The 13,161-nt window shown below is 43.6% G+C and overlaps 1 protein-coding gene across 3 annotated transcripts in view; it reads right to left on the reverse strand.

The window, feature by feature from the left end:
• The window catches only part of LOC109641443 (neuronal PAS domain-containing protein 3), a 190,005-nt gene that overhangs the window by 1,887 nt on the left and 174,957 nt on the right, over positions 1 to 13,161 (reverse strand). For all 3 annotated transcript variants that reach the window (XM_069536251.1, XM_069536253.1, XM_069536252.1), the window contains 3 exons: positions 7,653 to 7,800; positions 7,126 to 7,241; positions 1 to 3,996 (listed from right to left, as the gene is read on the reverse strand). The exon at positions 1 to 3,996 is cut by the window's left edge and continues 1,887 nt beyond it. In XM_069536251.1, the coding sequence (XP_069392352.1) occupies positions 2,360 to 3,996; positions 7,126 to 7,241; positions 7,653 to 7,800 (1,901 nt within the window). In that variant the 3' untranslated portion in view covers positions 1 to 2,359. The remainder of the gene's footprint in view (positions 3,997 to 7,125; positions 7,242 to 7,652; positions 7,801 to 13,161) is intronic.

A 13,161-nucleotide genomic window follows, 5' to 3' on the forward strand; every position in this document is an offset into this window, starting at 1 on the left:
GTGGACTCTACAAGTTTTTTTTCGTTTTTTGCAAAGGCCACCGAACACGAAATTCCACGAACCTCCACTGGTTTCACTAAGACTGCAGATAGAGGGAGACGGAGGAAGAGGCAGGAAAAGAAAGAGAGAGAAGGTTGTCCTTTTTTGGGGGGGATGTCCGTCATCCCGTAGACCCCGCCCCTCTCACTCTAAGCCCCACCCCTCTCCCCCCTCCCCGACACTAGAGATAGAGCACAGAGAAGACAAAGGACAAAAACAGCTACAGTAGCTCAGTATATACTGCATATAGTCAACACACACAGAGAGAGAAGTCGCCATGAACGACCTTTGACAGCCAGTGACACTAAACACATCGGTAACACGTTTTTACGGCGTAATCACACTGGGTAATAAGGATGACGGGATGTAAAGACGGGGCTGCCAACTTTAAAAACATGGATGTCAGGACAGTTTTTATACCGTTTTATTAATTATTACTTATTCTCATATTTTTTTTCCTCTTTTTACCAAAAGAAAAAGAAAATTACAAATGAATGAGAATCACAGTGCTTTTAAAACACTTAGCGTGAGGTTTCTTTTTTTTTGGCAAAGGAGGCCGGGGAAGAAAAAAACTGAAAACCGACAAAGACAACGTCGTTTAAAGGAATGTGGTTCTTTTTTCTATTCCTCAAAGAAATGTTTATTATTTTTTTGTAGTTATTGGATTGATTGTTTGCTAGATTGATTGAAAATGAACGTCTTTATTACAATCTCCTTGTTGATATGTGGTTTTTAATCACAGGGTCCGGCGATGAGATGGAAGAGAGTGGATTGTTTCGGAAAATCTTGTGGAGGTGATTCTGGTTTAGGAAGAAGAAGAAGAAGAGGAGGAGGAGGAGGAGGAGGAGGAGGAGGAAAAAATAAGAAAATGCTTGAAATAGTACAAAAATAATACAAAGCAGTTATCAAACAGGAGCCGGTCGAGGATTTCAACATTCATTTTTCAAGTTAGCAACGCTAAATATTTAGCTTCAGTCTCATGAGAAGATAAAAGTGATTTACTTAGAAAACACACGCGAAAAAAAAACCTCTATGTAGCCTAAAATTCAACCAATCAACTCCATGTTGCTAAATGGCGCCGCCCCTCACGGCCCAAATAACATTGAGCTTTTGTTTAGACAAAGGCGGAACATATGACGTGGAACATGGAGACCATGTTGCTGATTTCGATGTTCTTGCTGCATTTCTGACTTTCCTGATGGTCAGAAGAGGAAAACAAAAGAAACTTCAAAATAGTTCCCCCTCCAAAAACAGAAAACGAGGATCTGTCTGTCAACAAGCCGTGGGTTCGTTAACAAGCACCCACATCAGCCAGCTGAATCAGGGTTACTGGATGGTCCGTAGCACCGTGAGTCTGGACATCGAAAGGTAGAAATGTAGAGCAAAAGAATAAAGATCAGATAGTGACAGATTCGAGCGACAACGACAGATTGAGATAGGAAGAGATGAAAAGGAGGTTATGTTTGGTGCGAGACCTGTTGGTAAACTCCTGGGATAAAAGAGGAATTAGTAACATTCGATATTTCACAGGTCATTACCCGGTGGAAATTGCTTTTTTTGTTTTCTTCTTAATGCTTGATTCGTAAGTTAAATCTGAGCTAGAATATTTTATAAAAAAAGGAAGAAATGAAAGCAACTCTAAACTATTCCCTCAATCGAGAAACGTCCTCAAAAACCTTTTTTCAAAAGATTATTATTTCTGAGACCTTTGTTGGAGAGAGAGCCCCCCCCTCTCGGTCTGTACAAGCCTTGATCACATCAAGATACATATGGAGGAGCGCCACACAGAGTTTCCTGTCCATTACGAATCCCTGTGCCGTCCTCCTTTAAATACACACAATCAGCACCTTGATAAAGATGCAACAGAATCAAGTCAAATAATAAAAATTATCCCCGTCAGGCTCCAGCGGAGTCCTTCGGCAATATGAATTCTCTGTAGGCAAAAAAGGAATTCTTTACAATAAAGAATAGTCTGTTTTTTGTTCATTTGTTCGGGAGAAAAGTGTTGCTGATTGCAAGAAACAGAGCAAAGAGAGAGACAGAGAGAGGAGGAGAAGAGGAGAGAGAAATAAGATAGAAAAAGGGGGTGATATCTGTGGGTCATTCATGTCTATTACACAAGCTCAGTTGCTCAGATTCAAAGTGCTAGAGTACATTTGTCATCCTTTCCTGTCCTTCCTCCCCTCTCGGAAACACAGTGCTGCACCGTGTTGATAAAGGATAGCAAGTAAATAGTCTTTTTTTTACTAGTGAGTAGTCTTTTACTTTGACACAGTTGTTGATTCCGGAAACACAGTAATGCGGTCTTGAACGTTTTGCATTAATCCTCCTTCCTCTCCAGAGTTGTCTGTGTGGTGTGGATCCCATTACTGTACACTGGGAACGGTAGCGTTGAGAAAAGTCCCTCTGCCGTTGTGAAAACGTTGGCTGCCGTTGGCATCTGGCCTCCCAGGGCGCCGTTCCCGCCCGTTGCCGACGGAGATCCAACAAACGGGCCGGCGGCTGCTGCTGCCGACATATTGAGCCTGTGGACATGGTGGTAGAGCATCTCCATGGGTGTCTTAGGGTCAAGGCCGAACCCCGAGCTGTCTACAAAGTTCATAGCAGCATTGGGAAGGAGGTTCCCTTGTGCCATAGCCAGGGTGACGTCCGCTGGTGCGTACCTGATAGTCCCAGTGGTGTAAACCCGTGGAGCCGTCGTGCTGGTTGGGGCCAGTGTCCCTGTGACCCTGTGGACCAGCGGGAGCACAACATTACCGGCCTGCAGACGCTGTAGAGCCTCGAGGTCACCAGAATACAGCAGTGAAGAGGAAGAGGTTGATGAGGAAGAGGAGGAGGATGAAGATGAGGAAGAAGAAGAAGAGGAGGTGGTGGGAGTGCCTTGTTGCTTGTCCCGTGGGGAGGCGGAGAGAGGGGGTGACAACGGGTCCGCAGAGGAGGCGCTGGATGGAGGTGCTAAACTTGCAGCACTTGAAGCAGAGGACGGAGCAGAGCTTCCGTTATAAGGAGGCTTCCTCACTCCTCCAGCTCCTCCTTCAGTTCCAGGAGGGGTGAGGACAGAGTCAGGGATGGACACCTGGAGAGACCCTCCCTGGGGTGAGGGGAAGGTCTCATGGGATCCTTGACCAGCCGGTTTTGAAGTCATGCTGTACGGAGACTCATTTCTGGAAATCTCTCTGTTGGGTGGGTAGTTCCAGATGCTGCTGTCGTTGTCAAAGTTGATGGGTTCTGCCATCTCAGTCTTGATTTTCAGGACAGAGGGCGTCCCCCCTGCACTGTTTGGGGAGCCGGAGGAGCTGAGGAGGTGGGAGGAGGCAGTGGACGTGGCCTGGGAGGGGTCAGCCAGCGGTGTGGTATCTCCCATGGCAACAGGGCTGGGCGAAGGTGAGGACAGACGGATTCTCTTACTTTGTGATCCGTCCCATTTCTGCACTTTCCTCCTCTTCCGCCGCTTTTGGAGCTTGCTTCCATCATTGGCGCCGTCGCAGTCTTGCATGATTCCATCTTCGTCCTCATCATCCTCCTCATCCTCCTCATCTTCCTCCTCCTCAGAAGAAGTTTGCGAGTTGTGCAGATGCAGTTCTTCCCCCTCTCCATAGTGCTCTACTTTGATATGAAGTCCACCCAGATTACCAAGTCCTCCGATTGCGCCCAGTCCCCCTAGACCTCCCAGTCCTGTTAACCTTGCCAGCCTTCCTCCACCTCCTCCCCCGCCTCCTCCTGCCACCCTGGCCTCCTCCTGCTCCTCTCCTTCTCCATCTGAAGGTTCCAGACTGTCATCGCTGTCTTGGCTCTCAGGGTTACTGGAACTGTCTCCTTCTTCCTGACGTTTCATTTCCTGTTCAGAGGAGCAATGTGATTGGCCGGGTTGCTGTTGACGCTTGCTGTCGGTCTCTGGGTCCTCACTGCGTTCAGATTGGTGGCCCAGCTTCCCCTCAGACTTGGTGTTCTCATTGTCTAATGAGAAGAAAGAGGTGAATTAGTTAAAAAGGCAGCAAAAGACAAGTTGCCAAGATCATTCTGAGACAACTCTGATATTTTTGGACGTGAAGAACCACTTCTATAAGAAGATTAACTCTTTCATTCATAAGTTATTCACTCATTTATTTATTGACAACAGCAGTGTGGAGTTTGTGGACTGCTACCGGCATGTTAACACGCACAGAAATGATTTGGCTTTAGGAGGAGCAAAGACTGTTGTCAGGTCGGTAGCAGACTGAGATATCTTGGATATTTGATGGTTTTTTGATCACATGCTTGGCCCCAAGAGGATGAATTTTAAATATCCTTATTATTTACCTTCCATCTTTTCATTTGTTTTGTCTGACTGTCACCAGAATTACTCAAAAACTGCTAAACTGATTTCCATGAAATGTTGTGGGAGGTGGGACGTAACCCAAGGATTAAATGTTTGAGTGGATCTGGATAAATGGGCTGATTTAGATTTCTGATGGCAAGATGGTATCAGCATTTATCTGAGCACTTCAGGGTCTGTCCTGCTTACATTTTGTGACTATTTGTTATTTCTTACCTTCAGGTATATATTTTTCCATTTGGGTCGGATAGAAGAAAGGTCAGTATGTCCTCTGGGGAACATGCATATCTTAAGTAAATGTTATAGTAATAGTTGTGGAGATTTCTGTTGGGTCAACTGGTCAACAAATAATGCCAAGTTCAGAGCTGTGCATATTGCAAAAAGAAAAACACATTTGTTGCATGGAAACAAAGCTAGGAGGCAGTTTCCTTGAAGGATTTCTTCACCTGACTGACGTGTTTGTGAATCTCAGCTGCTGATCCTGTTTTTCTGTACAGGATTTCCATGTGTTGTGTTGTTGACCCACTGATGTGGGTTCGGTAGCTGCTGCTGTTCAGGCACCATGGCTCTGTCCAGGCCATTGCACACACACAACAAACACACACACTTTAAACCCTGCCAGCGCACACTGAGGCCATTGGCTGTCCAGCTGGCAGCGCTCTGACTCCCTCATGGCAAACGAAATGTCACCTCAATTGCTTGGGAAAACCTTGTATCTCCATTAAGTCTGATTTCCAAGCAAAACAAATATATTGTTCCAGGTTTTTCAGGGTTTTTGGTTTGGATTATTGACAACATTGATCATTTTTTGGAACTTGACCTGAACTCAAAGTCAGGATATCTTGATATAGATATTGATAAAGGTAGGAAATCGACATTACATTTTTTACCCAAATTCATATATTCTACCCCGGTGCAATTAAAACCAAGTTCACACCACACTCTCACAGGAGCTTTTCTGTTTCGTGAAGTCTTGCAGTCGTTGTGAATTAATACTATACAATCGTCTGACATCAGAGGTTCTCACGCTACACATCGCCCGGTATGTCTGGTCACTGTCCTGCAATTTAATTGGCTGTAGTTGTCGCAGATTTCCATATTTAGCTAGAAATAATCAAGTGTATTTGTTGACTATTTTCAGCAGCAACCACATGTGATCTTCTTCTGAGAATTTTGATGATAAATCTGTCCAACGTTTTTTAACGTCGGACATATCACCGGCATCCTAACCCTTTTATTTGTATGAATCACAACACACATTATCTCAAGGCACTTTACATAGTTAGGTCGAGACCATGTTATATTATAGAGAACCAACAGTTCCCAGAATGAGCAAACACTTGGCGACAGTGCTTGCTCAGAACCAAGGTCGAAGGGCAAATATCTCATTTTAGAATATGTTGAGCCTGAGTACCTCAGGCCTGTTGGAGCCCGGCTGAAGCTGGCGTCCTCCTGCAGCAGCTGGCATCAGTTTACAGCCGACCGCGTGCCAGAGTCCTTCTCCTCCAGCAAGAATAACAGCTGGCAACGATTCTCATCATGCCAACACAGGCTGCAGGACTTGATAATATTATGCTCAAGGTGGAGGCCCTGTGTTGGTGTCAGTTTAACTAGAATGGAGCCGTGTCTCCTGTATTGTCTGTTTGAGGTGAACAGTCCCAAAAAACTAAACTTCAAAATTCAATTTGGTGTCAGAGCTTGTTTTGCTGCATAAGAATCCAGGACTCAGTTAATGATGAATGAATAATCAAAGATTTGTTTCATTTTGACATCAATCTTTTATGGTGTCGAGGTTTCGGTAAGCACAGACTCAGGTCACGTAAAGTATCGACCGTTGCTTTATCCTGACGCTGAATATTACAAAAGTCAAGCTAACTAGCTAGCTAACATTAGCTCTGTGTCATGAGCTGAATAAAACAAGAACCTTGTAAAACAGCTGTGAACGTTATCATATTTAAAGGCTAAAGGCTAAAGGCTAATCACCAGGTGATGATCTGGTGTGAAAATAACTGGACGACCTTGCTGGTGTTTTAGCCCTCGTGTCATTGGACTGTACGATCAGGACATTTCAAATTGTATGTTTAACTTTTAAAGTTATCGAAAGACGAGGTTCTGCGAACTACTGAGCTTAATTGTTAATTATTGTAAAATTCTCAAATCTAATAAAGACCTAACGTTAGCCTTCTGACACCAGTGGATGTCTCAGCAAGGTGTGCTAAGACTTGTTGTGTGAAGTGTGGAGGTATTTTGTGGAATTCTGTGGAGTTGTGTTGTTTTATGTCACTTTGTGGTGGTTCGCCGAGCTGCCAGTGAGTCCTCAGTCCCTGCAGCTGTTGCCGTTCATCACCACCCTCCCTGGCACAGACGGCACCACTGGCACCGACTGATTAAATATCTTTGGCTTCTCTTGCTCAGGCGTTATCTCTGCTTATTCGAACACTTGGACGAGGAAGAGGTGCTTGTAAGAATTCCTTCAGGTTTTGTGAACATCTGAGTGTTTTGAGTAAGAGTGACTCATTTATTATTTTTATTATATTAAAACAACAATATCAAATAAAACTGTGAAGCTTATAAACCTTAATTCAAACGTCTGATGCAATCTTAGGCTGTCCATGATTCTAAAGCCGTTTTCAGACATGAACTCCGGAGAGCAGCCGCACAATTGGACTTTCTCTGGAGTTTCTCTGTTGTAAGTATTAATTCTGCTGTGGAGGTCACGTGTTTGTTAAACTTGGAGTTCAGTGTGTGAGCAGCTTTGTCTTCTTTCTCACCTGAGTTTTCTTTGGACTCGGACTCAGAGTCGGAGGTTTCGGAGGATTCAGAGGTTTTCTCGGGCAGGTTTGGCAGCTGTGCAATATCCATGGGCGTGTCTTTATACTCTGGGTTACTGTGAAGTAGCACAGAAACATTCCTGTCGGTTAATTGTGTGTTACTTTGATTGGAAGATTAAATTCAGCATGAAGTTAAGGTGCTGTACATTTGAATTTATTTTGAAAACACAAGGATCAGCAATGTATTCTTCTGACTTCAGCTGTGATTTAAAGATAAAATGCTTAGAAACAAATAGAATAATATTAATAAATATTGTAACTCAAAATCAAATTAATACAAAATGTGAAATAAAAATTTTTTTGGTCAGAATTTTACATAATTTATCTTGTTTACCTTTGAGAGAACAAGTACATATGTAAACTTCTCCCTCTTCTATTTAATTTCTATTTGTTAATATGTTAATTTGTTAAATTTGTGTGAAAGAGTGTGAATATTAATGACCCTGAGCGGCCAGTTGACCTCTGACCTGAGGACGTAATTGACCCAGATGACGTTCTTGTCACTGGCGTTCTTGGCGTTGACGGCGATGGTGGCGCTGGACTGGATCCAGATGTAGCCGCTGTTCTTCTGGATCCACCGGTAGTACTTTGTCACACACTGACCCTTATTCATCACTGAGAGAGAGAGAGAGAGAGGGGGGGGGATATTTTGTCTTTCAAAACGACGGGACATCAGCGAGCGAGCAGCTTGTTTATCACAGGAGAGAAAGAAAAGAGAAAATGTGGACAGAGGGCGAGAGAGAGGCAGCCATCAGATGTCATGTGACAGCTGGCTGAGTGCTGCTCGGCTGCTGCCGCCATTAATCAGACCAACACACACTGCCAGCCTCCGAGTGTGTGTGTGTGTGTGTGTGTGTGCGTGTGTGGTCATACTTTGTGTCGCTGATAGTTTGGAGACAATAAACTGACGCTGTAACACGATGAGGATCCAATGTGTCAGTGTTGGAATCACAGACTGTGGACGGACACGTCTCCACTTCCTCCCTCTTTCCAGAAATGAAGCCAAAATGTCAAAATAGCCAAAACCATCTTAGACCAACATTTAATTAAAGTCTACTTTGACTTACATTTGATTTATTATTGTTATTTAACGTTTTTTAACGAACTAAAATCTCATTTAGGTCAAAGTTGAGAAAGATGAAAGAATAAAATGTTAAAAAAGATAAAAACAAGTTAAATAAACTCAAAGAATGAAGCTACAATGTTTCTAAAAGTCCGTTTTGATACTTTTCCATTTGACTAAATTCTACTTTTCTTCTCAATAATTAAATTTACTTCACAACAAGTGTTTATAAAAGTAAAACTAATGTTAACCTCGTTGCATTGCCTTATTTTTTCATCTTGAACTTCAGTAAAGATACAAACACCAGAGAGAACTGCAGTACCAGCCTCTCTCCACCAGACAGTGCTGTGTCACCATAACAGGCACCCCCCCTGGCCTCGGGAGGAGGCGAACCCCCCACCTCCGCCCACGCTCCGCCCTGCGCCGGCACGCCGGCAATACATTTGGCTAAATGAACCACTAAATGGTTATCTCAAGCAATATGTATTGGCATTAATCAGTCAGCGGCGAGAAGCAGAATTCATATCCTTCTCCTCCATTTAATTACGCTCACAAATAGGTTTTTCCACAACAGAGAAAAAAGAAAGAGAAAGTAGCGAGTGATTTATACAAAAAGAAGTCCAGTAATTAAAAACTATTAGAAACTAATAGCATTGTTTAAGACGACATCCCCAGGGCTGCTGTAATTGACTTTGGTCGAGGCGGTCGGCGCTCATTGGTTCTCTGTTTGCCTCTTAAGAGAGAGAAGGAGAGAGAGAGAGAGAGAGAGAGAGAGGGGGAGGGAGAGGGAGAGAGAGAGAGAGGGAGGGAGAGACAGAGAGAGAGAGATGGAGGAAAAATAACTTGTTTGCATGTTAAGGCAGAGATGGTGAGATCACGTCACCTTGACTGTGACCTTGCTTTGTTTGTACGACGAGTAAATAACGACACAATGAACGCACACACACACACACACACACACACACACACACACACACAAACACACACACACAGTCTTTTTGACTCACACTCAACTCGTGTTTGTTCGTCAGGTCACATTTAAAGTAGTTATTAAATAAAAAACGATATAATCAATATAATCAGCAGTGACAAAGACCTTCAGGTTGATTCTGACAAACGTTTATCGTAAATTTATTTCCATGTTTAATAAACGTACATTTTTTCAGGACATTGATCTTAAGTTCGTTTTACGTCTAAATCACACACTTTAAATAAAGATGGACGATATGATGGCAGCAAAAAGTGAAGCTAAAACATCTTGATCGCCCCCCCTGGTGACTGGCTGCAGTGCAGGTCATAAACCCCATCTCCTCCATGTCAGCAGATGGGACATGGACCAAAATAAACGGAGATATTTTAAGTGTGGAAAGTATTAGTTGAAAGAATAAATGCAGAGTTGTGTACGAGGAGGACGTGAAGCTGACACTCGCTCTGTCGCTCGATAAAGCCGAGCGGCAGATTCAGCTGTTGATTCTCTGCAGGTTCACAAGTTACCTCAAAACTTTGAGCATTAACTGGATGATGATTAAAGCCTGGTATCGAACCGCCGGGACGTCACCCCATTGGTTTGTGAGCATGATGGTATATATCGGTCGGTTAGCGACCATCAGTTGTACGTTACTTTTCACGAAGCATTGGGGCGTAAACATTTCGTAAAGAGCCAGAGAAACTGGCTTCTTTTAAAACCAGCCGAGGCTTCTGTCATGAACAGTGTTAGCTCCACAGCCGGGACGCTGCAGCGCTCGACGTTCGAGGTGACACGTTAACCCTCTCCTCTCACTCCTGCGTTAAATCGCTCGCTCTCTGATCGGTCACTAATGAAGGAGAGGAGAGGAAGAGAGAGACGGAGAGAGGGGGAGAGAGGGAGTGCTGGAGGCTCGCCCGAGGCTGCAGGGGAGAGAGCGATAGATTAAAAGACTTCTATTCCCTTTTAAAGTCTCTCAACCTCACGTTTTTTTTCCTCCTCTCGTCCTCGCTGCTCTTCTTTCTCTTTTGGTCAATGTCACAGTTTTGACTCTGTGTTTGTCTCTGTTTTATTTTTACATCCCTCCCTCTCTTCCTTTATTCTTCACTCCATCTGTCTCACCCTCTGTTAATCTGCAGGGTTTCCCTCCTACTGTTGTCAACCTTTACCTTATTGAGCCTGTGTGTGTGTGTGTGTGTGTGTGTGTGTGTGTGTGTGTGTGTGTGTGTGTGTGTGTGTGTGTGTGTGTGTCTATATGGCCTTTACATTCTGATTCATCTGTTAATGGTGGCGGTTCCTCCCTCTGTCGCCCTCTGCTGGCTGACTGCAGAACACTTTGAAACTTTGCCCACATGAATCTTCCCTGAAGTTTTTTTCTGTTTATTAAAGATTCCTGAGTCTCCTCCCCCTCACCGGGGTCGTGACGTCTGATAAAGATGTTCTGCATTTAGACCAGAAACGAGTGTCACTGATGAAAATCTGATTTAAAATGAAGAACATCCCAAAAATATCTAAAACACTTCATAGAAAAGTAAGAAGGTGAAGTTCCTGTCACTTTTCCCGATGTGTGTGCGTCTGACTGACGTACCTGTGTGAAACTTCACAGGTGTGTGTGTTTTGTCTACAGACAGATTTAAAAAAAAAAAAGCTTTCTCTCTCTGTGTGTGTGTGTGTGTGTGTGTGTGTGTGTGAGTGTGTGTTCATTAAAGGCGGAGTTAGTCCAGAGAGACGAGCTCTGCTAAAACGCCTGCAGGCTTAAATCCACCGAGCTTTCACTTCTGTGTACGAGTACCCTGCTCTCTCTCTTTTTTATTTTCCATTGCATGTGAATGTCTCTCGGTCGTCTCTCTCAGCCTGTCTGTCTTTTCTCTGTTGTCTTCTCCGCCGGTAATTCTCCGTCTCTCCTCTCTCTCTCTCTCTCTCTCTCTCTCTCTCTCTCTTCACGCCCAGATCTCTCTCTTTTTTCCCACTTTTCCTGTTTTTGTCTAAGAAAATCCCTCAAATCATTTTATTCTTCATGATCATTTATCTCCTTCTCTCTCCAGTTTTTTTGTTTTTGAGTCAGTTTCCCTCGTGTCCTGCTTCGTGGCCCTCGTCTCTCTCCTCTGTCTTTTTCTAAGTATATTATTCTAACGAGTCTTTTCTTCTTCTCGTTCCCCTGCTGTTCTTCTCTTCTCTCTCCTCATCTGCTCTGAAAACAAAAAAACGTTCTTTCTCTTTCGTTCATAACTGTGACGACCATCCACAAGCCACACCTCCTCCTTACGTAACTATCGACCGACGACGTGTTGACGAGCTTCAGAGAAAATCCCTTCAACCTCAGACTTTTTTAACTTTGCTGAACGTTTACATCCATAAAACTCTGATCACTTCCAACCATGGACGCCAGACGTAGCGGGGCTGCAGCACCCCCTACTGACAAGGGGCTGTAAATGCAATACATAAAAGTTGTCAAAACTTATTCAGTTGTTTTTTAAATGTGCTTTAGAGACAAACTTGATTTGATAAAAAGAATTTAATGTAATTTTCAATATTTGATTTAGTTTCGGAACGTCGCCTCTCGGATGAATGAAGAATGTGTCAAAGACACTGACCCTCGATTTTATTTTATTTTTTACTTCATCTCATGGTCGTGATGATGAGCAGATGTGCAGCATTTAACGATAGAGACCAAATTCTCCAAACTCCAACCCGCTGTCATGATGCGTCAGACGTTCTCCGTCCTCTCCATGTCTCTGTGCGTCTTTCCTCCCTTCACGACGAGAAGACGATGAAGCGCTAACATCCCGCTCTTTCTTTCTAATGGATGAGAGAACTTTCTTTCCTCCTTCATTATGAACAGAGCTCTCCACTCATCTACATCCTCTCTTTCTTTTGCAAATATTATTTCTGTCTAAAGAGCGATACCTTATTTCTCTCTCTAATGCGTCCTCGGATCCCTCAAGTTTCACTTTTCATCTTTTATTTTTTCGCCTTTCTCTCATTCTTCTTGCTGCTTTTTCTAAAAAAAGAACAAAACATGAAACATCTTCTGTCTCCTTGAGAAAATGAGCATTTTGTCCTCTTTCTTTTCTCCAACTGCAAATCACTCGTTCCCGCTTCTCTCCCTTTCTCAGAGAAAAGACAAATTTCTCTCTTGATCCCCTGTGCAAAGTGTTTCTCCACTTTTCCCCTTTCTCTCCGTCTGCCTACAAATCACTTTCCCCTGTTCCCTGCCTTACATTTGAAAAGACAAGTTCACCCTCTGTTTCTTCTTTCTCTTTCTCTCCGAGTGGAAACGAGGACGGATTGACTTTGAGATCTGACCCGGGCTAAGACCGGCTGTCAGCAGGTAATGATAGAGACTTAGAGAGTGATGCCTCTTCACAGAGAGGGATCACGCCTCGTCCTCCACTTAAAAAGAACCCTTTTAAAATTTAGATCCCTGTTGAGAGAACAGGCTATCCCTCTAAAATACACCTTGATCGATTCCCTAACTATCTGACTCCTGCAGCAGCGGGGGAACCGAGAGTCGACGTGGAAATAAATCCCACAAAAAAATCACAGCCTGTGAGCGGCTGCTGTTCTGCAGAAACAGAAAAAGACTTTTTCATCACTTGAAAATCTGCAGCTTTTGGAAAACAACACGCAGAAGTGCAGCGCTGAGAATTTCCTTTGATTTTATGAACCCACGCCTAAATTCATGTGAGCAGAAACCCCCGATCTGTTTCAGCCACAGGAACTTTCTGTGTCTGGAAACTTTGGAACTTTTCCTGCAGCTTGAGCAGGAATCTGATTTCAGTTTTGACAGCTGAGACTCAGAAACTTGATGAAGTAGCTCACGTCCATCATCACACACGTCTGTAAGACACGAGAACAACGCGGTCACGTATGTTGTATGTGCTCCTTTAAGTGACATCATCACCACATTTTAAAACTATGTTTTTATTATTGAAACCTAGTGACGCAG

Source organism: Paralichthys olivaceus, chromosome 12 (assembly GCF_024713975.1).
Source record: "Paralichthys olivaceus isolate ysfri-2021 chromosome 12, ASM2471397v2, whole genome shotgun sequence".
NCBI classification, from domain to species: Eukaryota; Metazoa; Chordata; class Actinopteri; order Pleuronectiformes; family Paralichthyidae; genus Paralichthys; species Paralichthys olivaceus.